The sequence below is a fragment of the Lolium perenne genome, chromosome 3, assembly GCF_019359855.2.
Source record: "Lolium perenne isolate Kyuss_39 chromosome 3, Kyuss_2.0, whole genome shotgun sequence".
NCBI lineage: Eukaryota > Viridiplantae > Streptophyta > Magnoliopsida > Poales > Poaceae > Lolium > Lolium perenne.
In genome coordinates this window covers 277,093,806-277,110,925 of record NC_067246.2, presented here as the reverse complement: position 1 = coordinate 277,110,925, position 17,120 = coordinate 277,093,806, and the positions used below count along the sequence as shown (strand labels likewise).

At 48.7% G+C, this 17,120-nt stretch overlaps 2 protein-coding genes across 2 annotated transcripts; one reads left to right on the top strand and one right to left on the bottom strand.

Moving 5' to 3' along the window:
- The first annotated feature begins 3,353 nt into the window (after positions 1-3,353).
- Positions 3,354-9,493, top strand: LOC127344431 (alpha-glucan phosphorylase, H isozyme). The gene is made up of 15 exons (XM_051370700.2): positions 3,354-3,613; positions 3,713-3,892; positions 4,502-4,678; positions 4,764-4,849; positions 4,946-5,135; positions 5,715-5,807; positions 6,173-6,357; positions 6,485-6,602; positions 6,683-6,811; positions 7,429-7,647; positions 7,727-7,930; positions 8,038-8,196; positions 8,376-8,639; positions 8,791-8,981; positions 9,084-9,493. Exons 1-15 carry the CDS (start codon positions 3,437-3,439, stop codon positions 9,208-9,210), a joined length of 2,499 nt encoding a protein of 832 aa, XP_051226660.1. The 5' UTR covers positions 3,354-3,436; the 3' UTR covers positions 9,211-9,493.
- Positions 9,494-10,031: 538 nt separating this feature from the next.
- On the bottom strand, positions 10,032-11,254 carry LOC127344432 (protein DEETIOLATED 2-like). Its single transcript, XM_051370701.2, has one exon. The coding sequence runs from the start codon at positions 11,057-11,059 to the stop codon at positions 10,256-10,258; it is 804 nt and encodes a 267-aa protein (XP_051226661.1). The 5' UTR covers positions 11,060-11,254; the 3' UTR covers positions 10,032-10,255.
- Positions 11,255-17,120: the final 5,866 nt, after the last annotated feature.

Here is a 17,120-nt window from a genome sequence, read left to right as displayed (position 1 = left end):
CTGGGTATTTAGAAACTGTGGGCCTACATTGATGATCATATTTGATTCTCTTAATCACTCGCACGATACAAATGCTTATAGTTATAACCAATGGAGAACTTCTGTGCCTCAAAAGAATTTCTTTCGGTCAATGGAGAACATGTGTTGCCTCAAAACGGAGCTAAAGGACGGGGATATAGTTGAGTTTGGAGTTGCAGTTTTCTCATGTACTGATTCTGCCACTTGCGCGATAGCGCAACGGGTCATCTAGTGATCCTAACGGCATCTCCAACGGGCGACCCATCCCGCGCCCGCGCGTCCGGATGGGTCCAGCCGGACAAAAATCCGGCCCAGCGCGCGAACCCATCCCTAAAACGGATGGCCGCGGCGTCCGGAACGACGCAAACCCGGCCCAAATCTGGGCCGAGTTTGCATGGCCGCGGACGCGAAAGGCTGGTCGCTCGCGTCCGCCCCTGGCCCGCGTGTCATACACATGAACATTTGTTTTCATTAAAAAGAACCCATTACAATTTTTTTTAACTACTACTTCTATCCTACTACGTACGGGGCCGGCGGCCTCGCCGGCGACTCCTCGCCGGCTCGCCGTCGGGGCCGTGGATTTCACTCGACGCGGGCGGCCTGTACGCGTGAGGATTCCACTCCGCCTACCACTGGGTGGCGCGGGCGGCGGCGGCGGCTTCGGCGGAGGCCTTCATCCTCCTCCTTTCCGTCCGCGCACCTCGGGCGCGCCGCGCTCCGCCTCTGCGGCGGAACCATCCGCTTCCGCATACCTCAAGCTCTGCAGGCGGCGCGTTCCACGCGGTGCGCGCCTCCCAGCGGACGCGGGCGGGGGCACGGGCCTCGTGGTTCTCCTGCCGCCGGCGCATGCGCTCTTGCCGGCCGCGCTCCGCCGAGCTCGGCATCCTCCCGGGGCGCGCCGCTCGGGCGAGGGCATCCGGATGAGGTGACGGGCTGCTCGCATAGCGATCGCCTCGTTCTTCCGGCCGAGGAGGTCGCCTAATCGGCGGCCGCCGCCCGCTGTGGCCTCGTGCTCCTTCATCACGCGCGTGAGATCGGCGAGACGCTCCTCGATGGCGGCGTTGATATTCGCCAACGCGAGGTCCTCCTCGTCGACGGGCTCCTCCGCGGCGGCCGCCCTCCTCCGCGGCCTCGTACCGCCCGTCCGCGGTCTCGTGCCGCCCGTCCGCGGCCGCCTCCACCATCTCGGCGTCGCCTGCCTTCTTTGCCGCCGCCTCGGCAGCGACGCGGAGCGCCTCGTCGTCGGTGACCCACCGCGAGTCCACGCTCTCCTCCTCCTCCGTCCGCGGGAACCTGGCCCGGGCGGCGAGGGAGAGCTTGGCCCACGTGGCCTGCAGGGTGCGCGGCATGGCGCCGGAGAAGGTGGAGTGGCCGCCGGAGAAGGTGGAGTGGGAGAGGAAGGTGATGCGGTCTGTGTGAGACCGCCGCCGTCTTTTATAGCCGGCGGCCTGGCGGGAAACTTGGGCACGAGCGCGCGCCAATGGCGTTTTCGCGCGCGCGGGAACCTTGGTGCGCGCGGGATCTTTCCCGCGCGTTCCACCGCCCACCATGGCTGTCCCGTCGAGGCCTGCCATGGAGCAGCGCCGCGCAACGAAGACGAACCACGTGGCGTCTCTTTGGATCACCGCGTTGGGCGCCGAGTGCGACCCAAACAGACACGCGGACGCGGGGCGCTGTCCGCGTATCCAGCCGGCCACGCAAATGGCCTAAAACGAACTGCCCAGCGCGTCCGTTTGGGTCGGCCAGTTGGAGATGCTCTAAGCCACTTTTGTCGTGCGTGCGTCACCAAACTCGTACCGCCTCCCGTGTCCGTGACAGCTCAGTGAACGACCAGCACGTACCTCGCTACAAAACGAGACGCTGACACCTCGCACGGCACGCATTTCAGGTCCTTATCGTCTTCCCCACCTCCTCCCGCACGAGTTTAACGAAACGAGCGAAGGCCAGTGACGTCGCGCTCTCTCGGTCTCGATCGATCTCTCTCCCAAAAAGTTCACGGGATATTTCACGGGATCTTTGCTTCGGATCTACCAAAGCCACGTCCACAGAATTACTTGGTGCATCGTCTCATTCAGACGACGAGAACATGATGTGCCAAACGGCCGCTGCTCATCAGATCTGGCGGCATTGCTACAGGAGACAGCCGCCTGAGTTCGGCACGGTGGAGGATAGCACAGGATATCATACTTTAACAGGAAAGCTGACAAGAAAGAGCCAGTGGCACTCCTGCCCAATCTGGAAATGGCTGGACCGATTCATCTTTCCCGATTTACCAGGGTAGCACCCAGTGACGGTGGCAGACAAGGCCCACGTGACACGTGTACTCCCCAGGCCCTGCTTCCTCTCTCTCCCGGCTCCGTTCTCCGGCCCGGTATACCAGCTCCACATCATGCACGTACCGCCGCATAGTGTGGACTTCAGTTTTTTCTGTTCACCTAGTCGAAACTTCAAATGTACTTAGCTTTTATTGGAAAAATCAAAAAAAAATTAAAGTTTCAAAAAATTCTGACAAATATTCTAGATGTTCATAATGTTTTATTCTATCGACGTGTTAAATCTCAAGCCAAAACACCTTGCACACACAAAAATGATATTCTCTAGGATTTTGAATGTCCCAAATTTTCACTCGTCGCTACTTCAGATCCATACTTTTGTAATTTTTTGTACGTCCTGAAATCTAAGGAGTTTCGATCTGATATTTTGCATGTTGGTAGAATACATCTTGGATTTTTTTTATTTTTTTTTAACTTTGAAATGGCATTTTCCAAAAAAAATTTAAAAGAAGCTACATGTAACCCTGCATCCGTTCACCTAGGTCAAAGTGGCTGGTGCATTTATCTTTCATTGAAAAAAGAGAGAAAAGGAAAATTCGTAAAACAAGGAACAAAAGAAACTAGCCGTATTTTGCAAAATTGTACTGTAGCAAATATAGGTATTTGGGTTAGCATCTTTGCCATTTTTCTATGGTTTCTGTTAGAAAAATGTAAAACTATATTTTAGAAAAAAATTAATCTCAATTTTTTTATCTTGACTTTATTTCATAATCATTGTAGACAACTTATGTATCTTTAGGTATGAGTTGTAAAAAAAGATCATTCGGCAAAAAAACAATTTCATAAAACAAGGAGCAGAAGAAACTATCAGAGGGGAGCTCAGAAAATAACGGACGTGCCTTCATTTTCTCCTGCTTTTGGTCCTCAACCACTTAAAATAAAAGCTTCTCCGAGTTTTTCCAAAAATCGTTCGTCTCGCCCAATTTCTCGGATCCCTCGCCGTCATCTCCGTGAACGGTGAGCCCCTCCCATCCATTACAAAAGGCGCCCACGGTTCCCAAAGTTCTTACCGTCCTCATTCGGTGCGCGAACTCCGAAGCCTTATCACCACCTCCCCCACACAGCGAATTCCCCACCACACCGCCATGAGCGCGGCGGACAAGGTCAAGCCGGCGGCCAGCCCCGCGGCGGAGGACCCCGCCGCCATCGCCGGCAACATCTCCTTCCACGCGCAGTACAGCCCCCACTTCTCGCCGCTCACCTTCGGCCCCGAGCCGGCCTACTTCGCCACCGCCGAGAGCGTCCGCGACCACCTCCTCCAGGTGCGCCTTCCGCGACCCCAACGGAACACCCAAGATCACCTGCTCCTCTCCCGTCCTGCCTTGCCTGAACTTGATCCGTCTTCTTTTGTGCGCGCGCAGAGATGGAACGACACGTACCTGCATTTCCACAAGACGGATCCCAAGCAGACCTACTACCTGTCCATGGAGTACCTGCAGGGCCGCGCGCTCACCAACGCCGTCGGCAACCTCAACATCACCGGCGCATACGCGGAGGCCGTCAAGAAGTTCGGCTACGAGCTCGAGGCGCTCGCCGGACAGGTGGGCTTTCATTTCAGTGCCTCTCATCCTAAATTGGACTGTGCTTTGTTTAATCATAAGCAGGAGTACTTCCTACTCTTGGTAGTGACATTATTTAATTAGTGCTTTGTTTGACTGGGACATTTTTTATAATATTGTCTAATCGAAGTAAGTTTTTGTTTGGCGTCTGTACAACCGGTTCAGGTATCTGGTTGGGTGGCCTTGATTTGATCCACTATTTAATGGAACAAAAAATGATTAGAAGGTGCACTATACTACCACGAAGCCACTGCACTATATTAGATCTGAAACCGTAACTTCATCTTGTTTAATGTTGTACTATACCCCGTAATCTAGAGGTGGCAGATCATTGGTAAAGAAGAGCTGAAATCAGTCGTTTACTATACTAACACGAGCAGATCTTCAGGATCTACAATGTTGGGCATATTTTCAGCTCCGTTAGACACCTTTACTTTATAGGAACCTAGATCTGTCACCAAGAAGCTGAATTAGGGGTTCATGGCACCTGAATAGACCTTTGGTTGAAATGTCTGGAGCCTCTTTTTACCAGAATTTTTTACAGTAATTTTTTTACCAGAAATTGATGGTGTGAATTATTGTTGATCTCAGGAGAGAGATATGGCTCTCGGAAACGGTGGCTTGGGTAGGCTTGCAGCCTGCTTTTTGGATTCAATGGCAACATTGAATTTGCCTGCTTGGGGCTATGGCCTCCGTTACCGGTATGGCCTGTTCAAGCAGCGCATTACCAAGGAAGGCCAGGAAGAAGTCGCTGAAGATTGGCTTGAGGTACCATTTCTAAATGTGCACAACATTCGTCACGATCTTTTTTTATTTAGATCTCGATAATAGCTTTGCTCCTTAATATTTTCAGAAGTTCAGCCCATGGGAGATTGTCAGGCATGACGTTGTGTACCCAGTCAGATTCTTTGGCCACGTTGAGATTTCACCAGATGGAAGGTAAGCATATATGGACGCATGATCAAGTTCTATTGTAGAGAAAATATTGGTTGTATCTCTTTAATCACTATATTTGTTTTCTTTATCATCCGATAGGCGGAAAGCGGTTGGAGGAGAAGTTCTGAATGCTTTAGCCTATGATGTGCCAATTCCTGGGTACAAGACTAAAAATGCCATCAGTCTTCGTCTTTGGGATGCAAAAGCTAGTGCTGAGGATTTCAACTTATTTCAATTCAATGATGGCCAGTATGAGTCAGCTGCTCAACTTCATTCGAGGGCACAACAGGTTATATGGAATCCTAAACTGAGTCACTCAATTGCTCATATAAGCTGCATTAGTTGGCCACCAGTGGCACCTTTAGCCACGTGGATACTGCTCCCGATCGATGGAAACATACTGAAACCAGTAATTTTATCTTTTGTTCCTCTAAATCAATATCCGAAATTTCATTAAGTAAAACAACCGCCGAATGTGATAACTATCTTTTTTTCAGATTTCCATGCACAGGTCTTCTCGTTAAATAACTTGTTCATAAGCGATGTTAAAGAGTTTTTTTTCGAGAAAACACAATGAATCTTTGCGTTTCATTTCATTGAAAAGATAGAAGTTGTTACACGCCTCCTAAGAGGTTTACACAAATTGTTATTTATTGTGGTTTTAACATTATTTTTAGTTGTGAAAAGGGATATGTGGGATGTTAATAGATCAATCTTAGATAATAAGTTACAAATTATGTATTGTGTGTTTCCTATATCTTCTGTTCGTGCCCATATTTAAACAAGAAGAGTTATTATATCTTTCTTTTCAATTCCGTCCTTCATGAACTAGCTAATTTGACTTAAAAATATATTGTACATCTTGTAGATCTGTGCTGTTCTCTATCCTGGTGATGCTACAGAAGAGGGAAAGCTTCTGAGATTAAAGCAGCAGTTTTTCCTGTGCAGCGCATCACTTCAGGTACTTAATTGGTAGTAGTTGGTTATTGCAAAAGGAAGCTGCTTTTCTCGCCAGCTTGTGCTTTTGTTTGTTTGAGAAATGATGTTTGAGATACTTCCAAAACAGTATGTTGCATTCTCTTGTATTGTTGCGTGCTGTATGAAATTTCACCATCTTGCATAACAAAAGTGCTCGATTGAGTTTTATTAAGGAATGTAATATGGTTACTATCATAATCATGACCAATATTTCAGTCACTGCACATTTAATTACCATTTCCATCTTTCATGCAGTTACAACGTGGTTTTATTTCGTCTTTTCTCAGTATCTTGATTAATCTCCGCGATGAATGTTGACAGGCATTACTGACTATGATTTTTTCCCAGGATATTATTTTCAGATTTAAAGAAAGGAAACCTGACAGAGCTTCAGGGAAGTGGAGTGAGTTCCCCTCGAAAGTTGCTGTTCAAATGAATGACACTCACCCAACTCTTGCCATCCCTGAGCTAATGAGGATTCTTATGGATGAGGAGGGACTTGGTTGGGATGAAGCTTGGGATGTCACAAACAAGTGAGATTCATTTTGTACAAGTGATTCATATTATTTTGATATCTTTCCTGATATTTTCCATCAGTATTTAGCTTTCCTTTATCACTTTTACAAGTGTACTTATTAACAAATCTTTCTCACGGTCCAGAACGGTTGCTTACACCAATCATACAGTTCTTCCTGAAGCCCTTGAGAAATGGTCACAAGCTGTAATGAGGAAATTGCTTCCACGACAAATGGAAATTATTGAGGAAATTGACAAACGGGTAAGTGTCATGCCACACTTACTATTTGGGGACACCACAGTTAGGGCACAAAATGACAAAGTTGTGTCATTGGCTTTCAGTTCAGAGAACTGGTGATCTCCACCCGGAAGGATATGGAGGGAAAGCTCGATTCGATGAGTGTGTTAGATAACTCTCCCCAGAAGCCAGTGGTGCGGATGGCGAATTTGTGTGTAGTGGCTGCACACACGGTACATGCAATTTATTTACCTTTGTTCTTTGTCATGTTCTACAGCTTGTTATTTCATTATCATGTTCTACAACCTGTTACCTCACAGCTTCACAAGCTTAACGAGTACTAGCTTGATCATCTTTACTACTTCCTACGATCCATAATAATTGTCGGAACATTGAAGTAAAGGCCTGATGCTTATTTTTGATCGGAGGGAGTACATAAGATAGCTTTTAAGTTTGTGCAAATTCATATTTATCTATGGCATAAACTTTTTAAGTTGATATTCACACCGTCTTTGGTTATTATGTTCTATTGTTGATTTCCATTGCCTCATTAAAGATAATAAAGACACAGTAAGCACATAAACAGTATTGTGATCTATTTAACAGAGTATCCTCCTACTGGACCATGATTGCGTATATTTATCTATTCTGCAAATCACAATATCTTAATCATTTTGAATCCCATTGTTGGACTTGTTTCTCTATGATAACTTTCTAAGAATTTTCATTGAAATGTATTTATGTGTGCTTTAGTTCTCTACTCTGTACCTTCTGTGAGTCACAGCTTCTATTTGTCTTCCCATATCATATGAGGTAGACCGTAATGCAGTGCACTAAATTATTCTGACAGGTGAATGGAGTGGCCGAGTTACACAGCAACATTTTGAAGGAAGAGCTGTTCGCAGATTATCTGTCTATTTGGCCCAACAAATTCCAGAACAAAACCAATGGAATTACACCCCGTAGATGGCTCCGTTTCTGCAACCCTGAGTTGAGTGAAATAGTCACGAAATGGCTAAAAACAGACCAGTGGACTAGCAACCTTGATCTTCTTACCGGACTTCGGAAAGTATGTGTGCATGCTTCTAATCTTGCATTTATGTTATTACCAATCACACAATCACAATATAACTGAGAATTTTTAACAGTTCGCAGATGATGAAAAACTTCACGCTGAGTGGGCAGCAGCCAAGTTGGCCAGCAAGAAGCGCCTAGCCAAGCATGTGTTGGATGTGACAGGTGTTACAATTGACCCAAATAGCCTTTTCGATATACAAATTAAGCGCATCCATGAATACAAAAGACAGCTGATGAACATCTTGGGAGCTGTGTACAGATACAAGAAATTAAAGGTTTGACTTCTTTCTCGGACTGTCCCTATTCTTACAGCTTCGCTATTTTCATTACATGGAAAATACTCTGTATTACGGATCTGAAATAGGCCTATCTATCATGTTAGGAAATGAGCGCAGAAGAGAAGCAGAAGGTTACACCACGCACTGTCATGGTAGGAGGGAAGGCATTTGCAACATACACCAACGCTAAAAGAATAGTGAAATTGGTAACCGATGTTGGCGCTGTGGTGAACAATGATCCTGACGTTAACAAATATCTGAAGGTATCAATTTTTTCAGCATGCTATCACATCCACAACTTATTTGGCAATTCATTCTCAGACACCATTCTATGTTGTCATTCGTAAATATAATTCTTTTGTAGTACACATTAGCAAAATACTAAATATACATGTACTTGTAATTTTTTTAAAATTTAAAACGAGGTTCTTGTTCCTTCCAGGTGGTGTTCATTCCAAATTACAATGTCTCGGTGGCTGAAGTGCTCATTCCTGGCAGTGAACTGTCGCAGCATATTAGTACTGCAGGCATGGAAGCAAGTGGAACAAGTAACATGAAGTTCTCACTGAATGGCTGCGTTATCATTGGAACTCTTGATGGAGCCAATGTTGAAATCAGAGAAGAAGTTGGACAAGACAACTTCTTCCTTTTCGGTGCCAAAGCAGATCAGGTTGCTGGTCTGAGGAAGGATAGAGAAAATGGCCTGGTAAGATCTTCTCCCATAGATAATGAGTCATGCAGACAATATTGAGTTGGCTGTAAAAAGCTAAATAAAATTTGTAGCATTGTTGGTTCATTGATATTATTCTCACTGTCAGATGGCCTATTATTAACTTCTTTGTTAACACTATAAACAGTTCAAACCAGACCCACGCTTTGAAGAAGCCAAGCAGTTCGTCAGGAGTGGTGCTTTTGGTACCTATGACTATACTCCTCTCTTGGATTCCCTCGAAGGGAACTCTGGATTTGGGCGTGGTGATTACTTCCTTGTTGGCTATGACTTCCCAAGCTACATTGATGCACAGGCCCGAGTCGATGAAGCCTACAAGTAAGGATACCAACATAATATCTTTGCATTGTGTCGATACTTAGAATTTGAGATGGATCGTGTTGATTGTTAGTTAACTCATGTTTCCATGACAATTGACAGGGACAAGAAGAGATGGATCAAGATGTCTATCCTGAACACAGCTGGAAGCGGCAAGTTCAGCAGCGACCGTACCATTGCCCAGTATGCAAAGGAAATCTGGGGCATCACTGCTAGCCCTGTTCCATGAAGAGAAGACACAATGGCGATGAAGTTCGCTGGATGCTAATGCTCGGCAGTAATAAGGATTTATAATGATCCACAGTGCCCAAATAACCTCCCCTGCTTCCGTTGTAGCTGAGAAGAGAGAAGCAACGTACGAAGCTTGTTCTGTTGCGTGTATCCCGTTACACTTTCGAAGTGCAGAGAGGATGCAACTGTTGTTTTGTTCTGTATGTTTTTTTTGGTGTGTAACAATACTATCTTGATCTGTACCGGAATCTTCTGGTTATCAATAAAGCAATTCGAGTTTTGGTCATCTTGGGTGTGAAATTTAGTTTGTTATCATGTTGTCATCCTTTCTGTCTTCCCAGAACTCATCAGGTCCAACTTCTCAAGGATGCACATAAACCCATCACACTTTTGGTTAGCTTTGTCAAGTTCCTTTTGTTAGATGAACATCATAGTACTTGTCTTGTTACTACTCTCATACTGACACGTTTTGGAAAAGAAATGTACTAGATGATTTGTATTCCTAAGTAGTACCTGGAATTGTCTTTGCTTAAAATTGTCTTGAATCTCGAGTTCAATTTTTTTTTTGTCTTGAATATGATTCGTGTAATTAAGCCTTTGGATTAACAATCAGCCATTTTCATTCCGATCGCATTTCATATACAGCATATGGAACAGCCTGGTCGCTTAAAATTACAAATTAGTAAGATCAATTTAGGGGAATTTAGTGAAAATGCTGATGGACTGGTGGAGTGACTCACAATGAGGAGAATTGTTGGATGTTAATTAAAGACTACTAGTACTAGAATGTGTCAGGTTTTAAGAATAAAATCAGAGTGGTGTATAGAAAAGGGAACGGCTGTTGCACATGCACCTGGAATCTTCTTGAGGCACGATCTCTCAGCACTTGAGTTCTGCTCCCAATCATATTCAAAATCTCGAAAGGAAAGGAATCAGGTAATAATACCCCACACCATCATTACAAGCAGGCACTAGCTAGTCAGGAACAGGAGGATCACAGCTCTCCTCAGCCACACCATTTTGAAGTTACGGAGGAGCCAGGGCTAGTAGATGTATGGGATGACGGCCTTGCGCTCCGCCGGGTACTCTTCGCCGAACTTGTTCAGGTACCACTGGCGGTGATCCCTGGCCCTGGGCATGAGGTTGGCGCAGGTGTAGAGGAAGAAGCCCCACGCCGCCGGCGACCACGCCACAAGGCAGTAGCCGAGCCACTCGACGATCTCGCCGAAGTAGTTGGGGCAGGTGACCTTGTCGAACCATCCACCCCTGGGGACCCTGTACCCGCCGCCGGCCTCCTTGAGCCGCAGCAGGTGCCTGTCGGCGGCGACGTTGACCCGCATCCCCCACGCGAAGAGGGCCACCCCGGCGAGGCAGCGGGCGAGCGCGAAGGGGGAGGCTGGGGCGGCGGAGTGGAGGGTCCAGGAGCGGGCCTGCACGTAAGCGTTGAGGATGTTGAAGCTGAAGCCGCAGAGGGCGATGAAGAAGGGGAAGGGCGCCGGGGGGCGGCGGAGCTGGACGAGGCGGAGCGGGTGGAGGAAGGTGCGCTGGAGGTAGTGGAGCGCGAAGAGGGTGGGTGGCAGCAAGGCGAGCGGGGCGGCGGCGAGGAGGAGGGGGAGCGGGGTGATGAGGGGCGGGAGCCAGAGGGTGGGGCTCTCCATGAGGCACCAGGCGGTCGGGGCCGGCATGGCCGGCCCCCACCCCGGGCGCGAGAGCTTGCCGTAGGGCGCGGAGAGGAAGCGGAGCAGGAACACGGTGACCGGGCTCAGGATGTAGAGCGCCAGCAGGCACCGGGTGAAGATGCCGTCGTCGCCCGCGGCGGCGGCGGCGGCGGCGGATTGGTCGGACATTTTGGGGTTGGGTTGAGGGTGTTGTCTCTCGGGTTTGGGGCTTTTGGGGCGAGTGCGGCCGCGTGGGCTGCGATTATTGGGAAATTGGGGTTAGCTGGGGCGTTAACATCAAGGGGCGCGGCGGAGGGGACGAGAAGGGATCGATGAACTCATCGGCGGCTGCGTTTGCGGGGGACTCCTGCCGGCCGACTGCCCTAGTGTAGCGCGATACTAGTTTAGTTTGTAGTGAACCGTCCCACCCAAACAACGAACCGTTCGGCCGTCCGTCTTACACCGTTTGGATGGCCACGCGCAGCGCGTCGTCCGCGTGTCCGTTTGGGTCGCACGCTGCGCCTAAAGTGTCAACGCATCGCAAGATGTAAAAAAATAAAAGAAAAATATAAAGGAAAAAAGAAAACAACAAAAAAGTAAATTTAAACTAGGGATTCATTAAACTTAGCTCTATTTTGGCAATTTTTACACAAAAGAAGCCCTATATGGGCTTTAAACTAAAAAACAACAGCAAACCCTAGGCCAGGGTTTGGGAGCACGGTGGCCGCCGGTGCGCAGTACTACTCCCATAGTACTCGTCGTCGTCGCCGTCGATGAGGACGACGCCCCTGGCGGCGACGCGCTGTTCCGGCTGGACACGCCGGAGGGTGCCGGGGACTCCGGCCAGGGCGACCACTGCGCCTTTCCCAGGCGGAGTGCGGGTCCGGAGGGCTCACCGGCCTGCGCAGGCGTACCCTCCGCGCGGCCTCCTTCCGGAGCTGCTCCGCCGCTGCGGCATGCAGGTCCGCTTCCTGCCGGAGCGCCGCCTGGCGCGTGGCCTCCTCCTCCCGGCGAGTCATCTCGAGGAAGGCCCACACCTCCGCCTGCGCGTCCTCCTGGGCCTTCCTGGCCATCTCCTCCAGCGCGGAGGCGCGCATCGTCTCAACGAGGTGCGGCCATTTGGCCAGCTCCTCGAGGTCGCTGAGCACGCGGGACACCGCGAACGCTGCTTACAGCTCGGGGTCATCCTCCTCCTGGGACTCCTGCTGCGGTTGGGGCTGTGGCTGGGGCGCCGCCGCGGGCTCGTTGATGTAGAGGTCGTCGGGGAGGCGGCCAGCCCGCCTAGCAGGCGTGCGCGGCTGCCCGCGAGGCAGCGTCATCGCCGAGGTGAAGCACGTGCGCCGGCGCGCATCGTGCTCCACCTCGAACCACAAGTCCCAGTTGGGACTTGTGTCGCCGTAGGCGGGGTGCTCCCGGAGGTCCGCCGGCAGCTACGCGCGGCGCCTCCGGATCTCCGCGATGCGGGCGCGGGCGGAGCCCGGGATCGGCGGCACCGGAACCCGATCTGGGCTCAGGTGCTAGCCATGGGGGAGGTGCACGTCCCCCCCACGGCATTGGGACGCCGGCATCCCAGAACATCTGCGCCACCGCTACGGTGACGTAGATCCGGTCGCGGATGGGAGGAGCCGACGGCCCCATGTCGAACGCCGGCGGCACGATTCGCCGGCTGCTGCCGACCTCGTGGTCGTTGGTGGACGGCGGGAACTCCCGCTTCGGGGCCTTGGCGGCGCGGAAGCTCGTGCGTGCGTGCGGCCGGAATGGAGAGTGGAGACTGGATAGGAACAACCCCATCCCCCAGTCCACATTTAATAGGACTGGGGTACCGATAGCTGGGCCAGCTAGGCGGATACGTGAGGACGCCGCGTGCCATCCGCGGCCACGCAAACCTGTCCCAGATTGGGCCAGATTTGGGTCGTCCCGGACACCCGTGACGATCCGTATTTGTGATACGTGGTTGTGCTGGGCCGCGAATTTGTCCGATTCGACCCATCCAGACGCGCGAGCATGGGATGGGTCACCGCGTTGGAGATGCGTGAAACCGGCGGCGCAGATGCGATGGTGATCTATGGGACGGACGGCTTGGGTCGTGGGCTCAATGATGGCGCGCCGGCCCCGCGCCGGAAAGATGGTTGTACCGCTGTGATCCGATGGAAAAACTGCGGAAAGGGGGACGCCACGTGAATAGATGATCCACCAACGTGGTGTTATGGTACCTTTCGACGCCGCCCGCTTTTGTTATAGGTTTTCCAGGCCGGCTGATTTTGTCAAGTGCTCCACCTCTACTAAGTGAAAGCAAATTTATATCAAAATTTTCACCCGTTACAGTCGATTCATCGGGTACGCGAGCGTCGACAGCTTAGCAGCCGTAACACACACGATTTTTTTTTTAATCAATCGGAGCATCGCAATCAGTCCCACAAGCTGAATCAAGTTTATGTGGACAAGATCATACAGAAGATGTTGGCTCTTCGATTAAGAGAAATTCTACTACTCCGTACTATATCTCCTATTCAAAATGGAGAGAATTCCTTATTTGGTCCTCGATAAAGTTTGGCTTCCTTTTTTGTCCCTGACAAATTTTTTCTTCCTTTCTTGACACACAAAGTTTGGTTGGTTTCTTATTTGGTCCTTCCGTTAATTCCGTTAGCACTCCCGTCAAACAGTTTTTTTGCTGGACTTTTATGCCCCTAAGTGCATCGATAGATTAGAAAGAACAGAGAAAATAAGAAAAAAAGAAACAAGGCCCGACCCCGACGGCTCCACCAAACCCAACCCCAACCCCGACGGCGGAAGAACAAGGTGCGGGGCGAGGAGGTGGCGATGGAGGCCGCTCGCAGCGGCGCCTCCTGCACCACCACCAACCCTTGCCGTCCTCACCGCCCCCACGCCCAGGATTCGCCGCCGTAGGAGCTGTCCCGAATCTCCCCCTCCCATGAGCTGCCGCTGGCCCGCCACTCCCCAACCCGGGGACTCTGCCGCGCGTCGCCGTTCCAGGTCCGGAGAACCTGCTCCTCGACGAGGAGGGCCGGCTCAAGGTCACCGACTTCGGCCTCGCCGCGCTGCCCGAGCAGCTGCGGCAGGACGGGCTGCTCCACACGCAGTGAGGCACCCAGACGTACGTGGCGCCCGAAGTCCTACGGGGCCGCGGCTACGATGGCTTCCCCCGAGCATGTGGTGTCCTCTACGTGCTGCTCTGCGGCTTCCCCCGAGTTCGCTCACGACTGATACGTCTCCAACGTATCGATAATTTCTTATGTTCCATGCTTGTTTTATGACAATACCTACATGTTTTATAAATACTTTATGTCATATTTATGCATTTTTCGGCACTAACCTATTAACAAGATGCCGAAGAGCCAGTTGATGTTTTCTGCTGTTTTTGGTTTCAGAAATCCTAGTAAGGAAATATTCTCGGAATTGGACGAAATCAACGCCCAGGGGCCTATTTTTCCACGAAGCTTCCAGAACACCGAAAGGGAACCGAAGTGGGGCGATGAGGCGCCGCCACACTAGGGAGGCGCGGCCCAGGAGGGGCCCACGCGGCCCTAGCATGTGGGGCCCCCGTCAGCCCTCCGACTCCGCCCTTCCGCCTACTTAAAGTCTTCGTCGCGAATACCCCAGTACCGAGAGTCACGATACGGAAAACCTTCCAGAGACGCCGCCGCCAATCCCATCTCGGGGGATTCAGGAGATCGCCTCCGGCACCCTGCCGGAGAGGGGAATCATCTCCCGGAGGACTCTTCACCGCCATGGTCGCCTCCGGAGTGATATGTGAGTAGTTCACCCCTGGACTATGGGTCCATAGCAGTATCTAGATGGTCGTCTTCTCCTAATTGTGCTATCATTGTTGGATCTTGTGCGCTGCCTAACATGATCAAGATCATCTATCTGTAATGCTACATGTTGCGTTTGTTGGGATCCGATGAATAATGAATGCTATGTTATGTTGATTATCAATCTATCATCTATGTGTTGTTTATGATCTTGCATGCTCTCCGTTATTAGTAGAGGCTCTGGCCAAGTCGTTACTTGTAACTCCAAGAGGGAGTATTTATGCTCGATAGTGGGTTCATGCCTCCATTAAATCTGGGACAGTGACAGAAAGTTCTAAGGTTGTGGATGTGCTGTTGCCACTAGGGATAAAACATCAATGCTATGTCTAAGGATGTATTTGTTGATTACATTACGCACCATACTTAATGCAATTGTCTGTTATTTGAAACTTAATACTGGAGGGGGTTCGGATAATAACCTGAAGGTGGACTTTTTAGGCATAGATGCATGCTGGATAGCGGTCTATGTACTTTGTCGTAATGCCCAATTGAATTTCACACTACTCATCATAACATGTATGTGCATTATCATGCCATCTTTATTTGTCAATTGCCCAACTGTAATTTGTTCACCCAACATGCTATTTATCTTATGGGAGAGACACCACTAGTGAACTGTGGACCCCGGTCCATTCTTTTACATCGAATACAATCTACTGCAATACTCGTTCTACTGTTTTCTGCAAACATCATCATCCACACTATACATCTAATCCTTTGTTACAGCAAGCCGGTGAGATTGACAACCTCAATGTTACGTTGGGGCAAAGTACTTTGATTGTGTTGTGCAGGTTCCACGTTGGCGCCGGAATCCCTGGTGTTGTGCCGCACTACACTCCGCCGCCATCAACCTTCAACGTGCTTCTTGGCTCCTACTGGTTCGATAAACCTTGGTTTCTTACTGAGGGAAACTTACTGCTGTACGCATCACACCTTCCACTTGGGGTTCCCAACGGTCGCGTGCTGTACGCGTGTCAACGACGATTTCTGGCGCCGTTGCCGGGGAGATCAAGACACGCTGCAAGGGGAGTCTCCACTTCCAATCTCTTTACTTTGTTTTTGTCTTGCTTTATTTTATTTACTACTTTGTTTGCTGCACTAAAACAAAACACAAAAAAATTAGTTGCTAGTTTTACTTTATTTACTGTCTTGTTTGCAATCTCCATATTAAAAACACAAAAAAATTAGTTACTTGCATTTACTTTATCTAGTTTGCTTTATTTACTGTTGCTAAAATGGGTACTCCTGAAAATACTAAGTTGTGTGACTTCACAAACACAAATAATAATGATTTCTTATGCGCACCTATTGCTCCACCTGCTACTGCAGCAGAATTCTTTGAAATTAAACCTGCTTTACTAAATCTTGTTATGAGAGAGTAATTTTCTGGTGTTAGTTCTGATGATGTCACGCCATCTTAATAATTTTGTTGAACTATGTGAAATGCAAAAGTATAAGGATGTAGATGGTGACATTATAAAATTAAAATTGTTTTCTTTCTCATTAAGAGGAAGAGCTAAAGATTGGTTGCTATCTCTGCCTAAGAATAGTATTGATTCATGGACTAAATGTAAGGATGCTTTCATTGGTAGATATTATCCTCCTGCTAAAATTATATCTTTGAGAAGTAGCATAATGAATTTTAAACAATTGGATAATGAGCATGTTGCCCAAGCATGGGAAAGAATGAAATCTTTTGTTAAAAATTGCCCAACCCATGGACTGACTACTTGGATGATCATCCAAACCTTTTATGCAGGACTGAATTTTTCTTCGCGGAACCTATTGGATTCAGCTGCTGGAGGTACTTTTATGTTCATCACTCTAGGCGCCGCAACAAAGCTTCTTGATAATATGATGATTAATTACTCTGAATGGCACACGGAAAGAGCTCCACAAGGTAAGAAGGTAAATTCTGTCGAAGAAACCTCCTCCTTGAGTGATAAGATTGATAAGGTAATTACAAATGCTCTCATAAAAGCTAGAGAAGATAAATTAAAACTTGAAACTTCTATTCCTAGGAAGTTAGAGGATGGTTGGGAGCCCATCATTAAGATGAAGGTCAATGACTTTGATTGTAATGCTTTATGTGATCTTGGTGCAAGTATTTCCGTTATGCCCAAGAAAATCTATAATATGCTTGACTTGCCACCATTGAAAAATTGTTATTTGGATGTTAATCTTGCTGATAACTCTACAAAGAAACCTTTGGGGAGGGTTGATAATGTTCGCATTACGGTTAACAATAACTTTGTCCCCGTTGATTTTGTTGTCTTGGATATTGAATGCAATGCATCTTGTCCCATTATATTGGGAAGACCTTTTCTTCGAACTGTTGGTGCTATTATTGATATGAAGGAAGGTAATATTAAATATCAATTTCCTCTCAGGAAAGGTATGGAACACTTCCCTAGAAA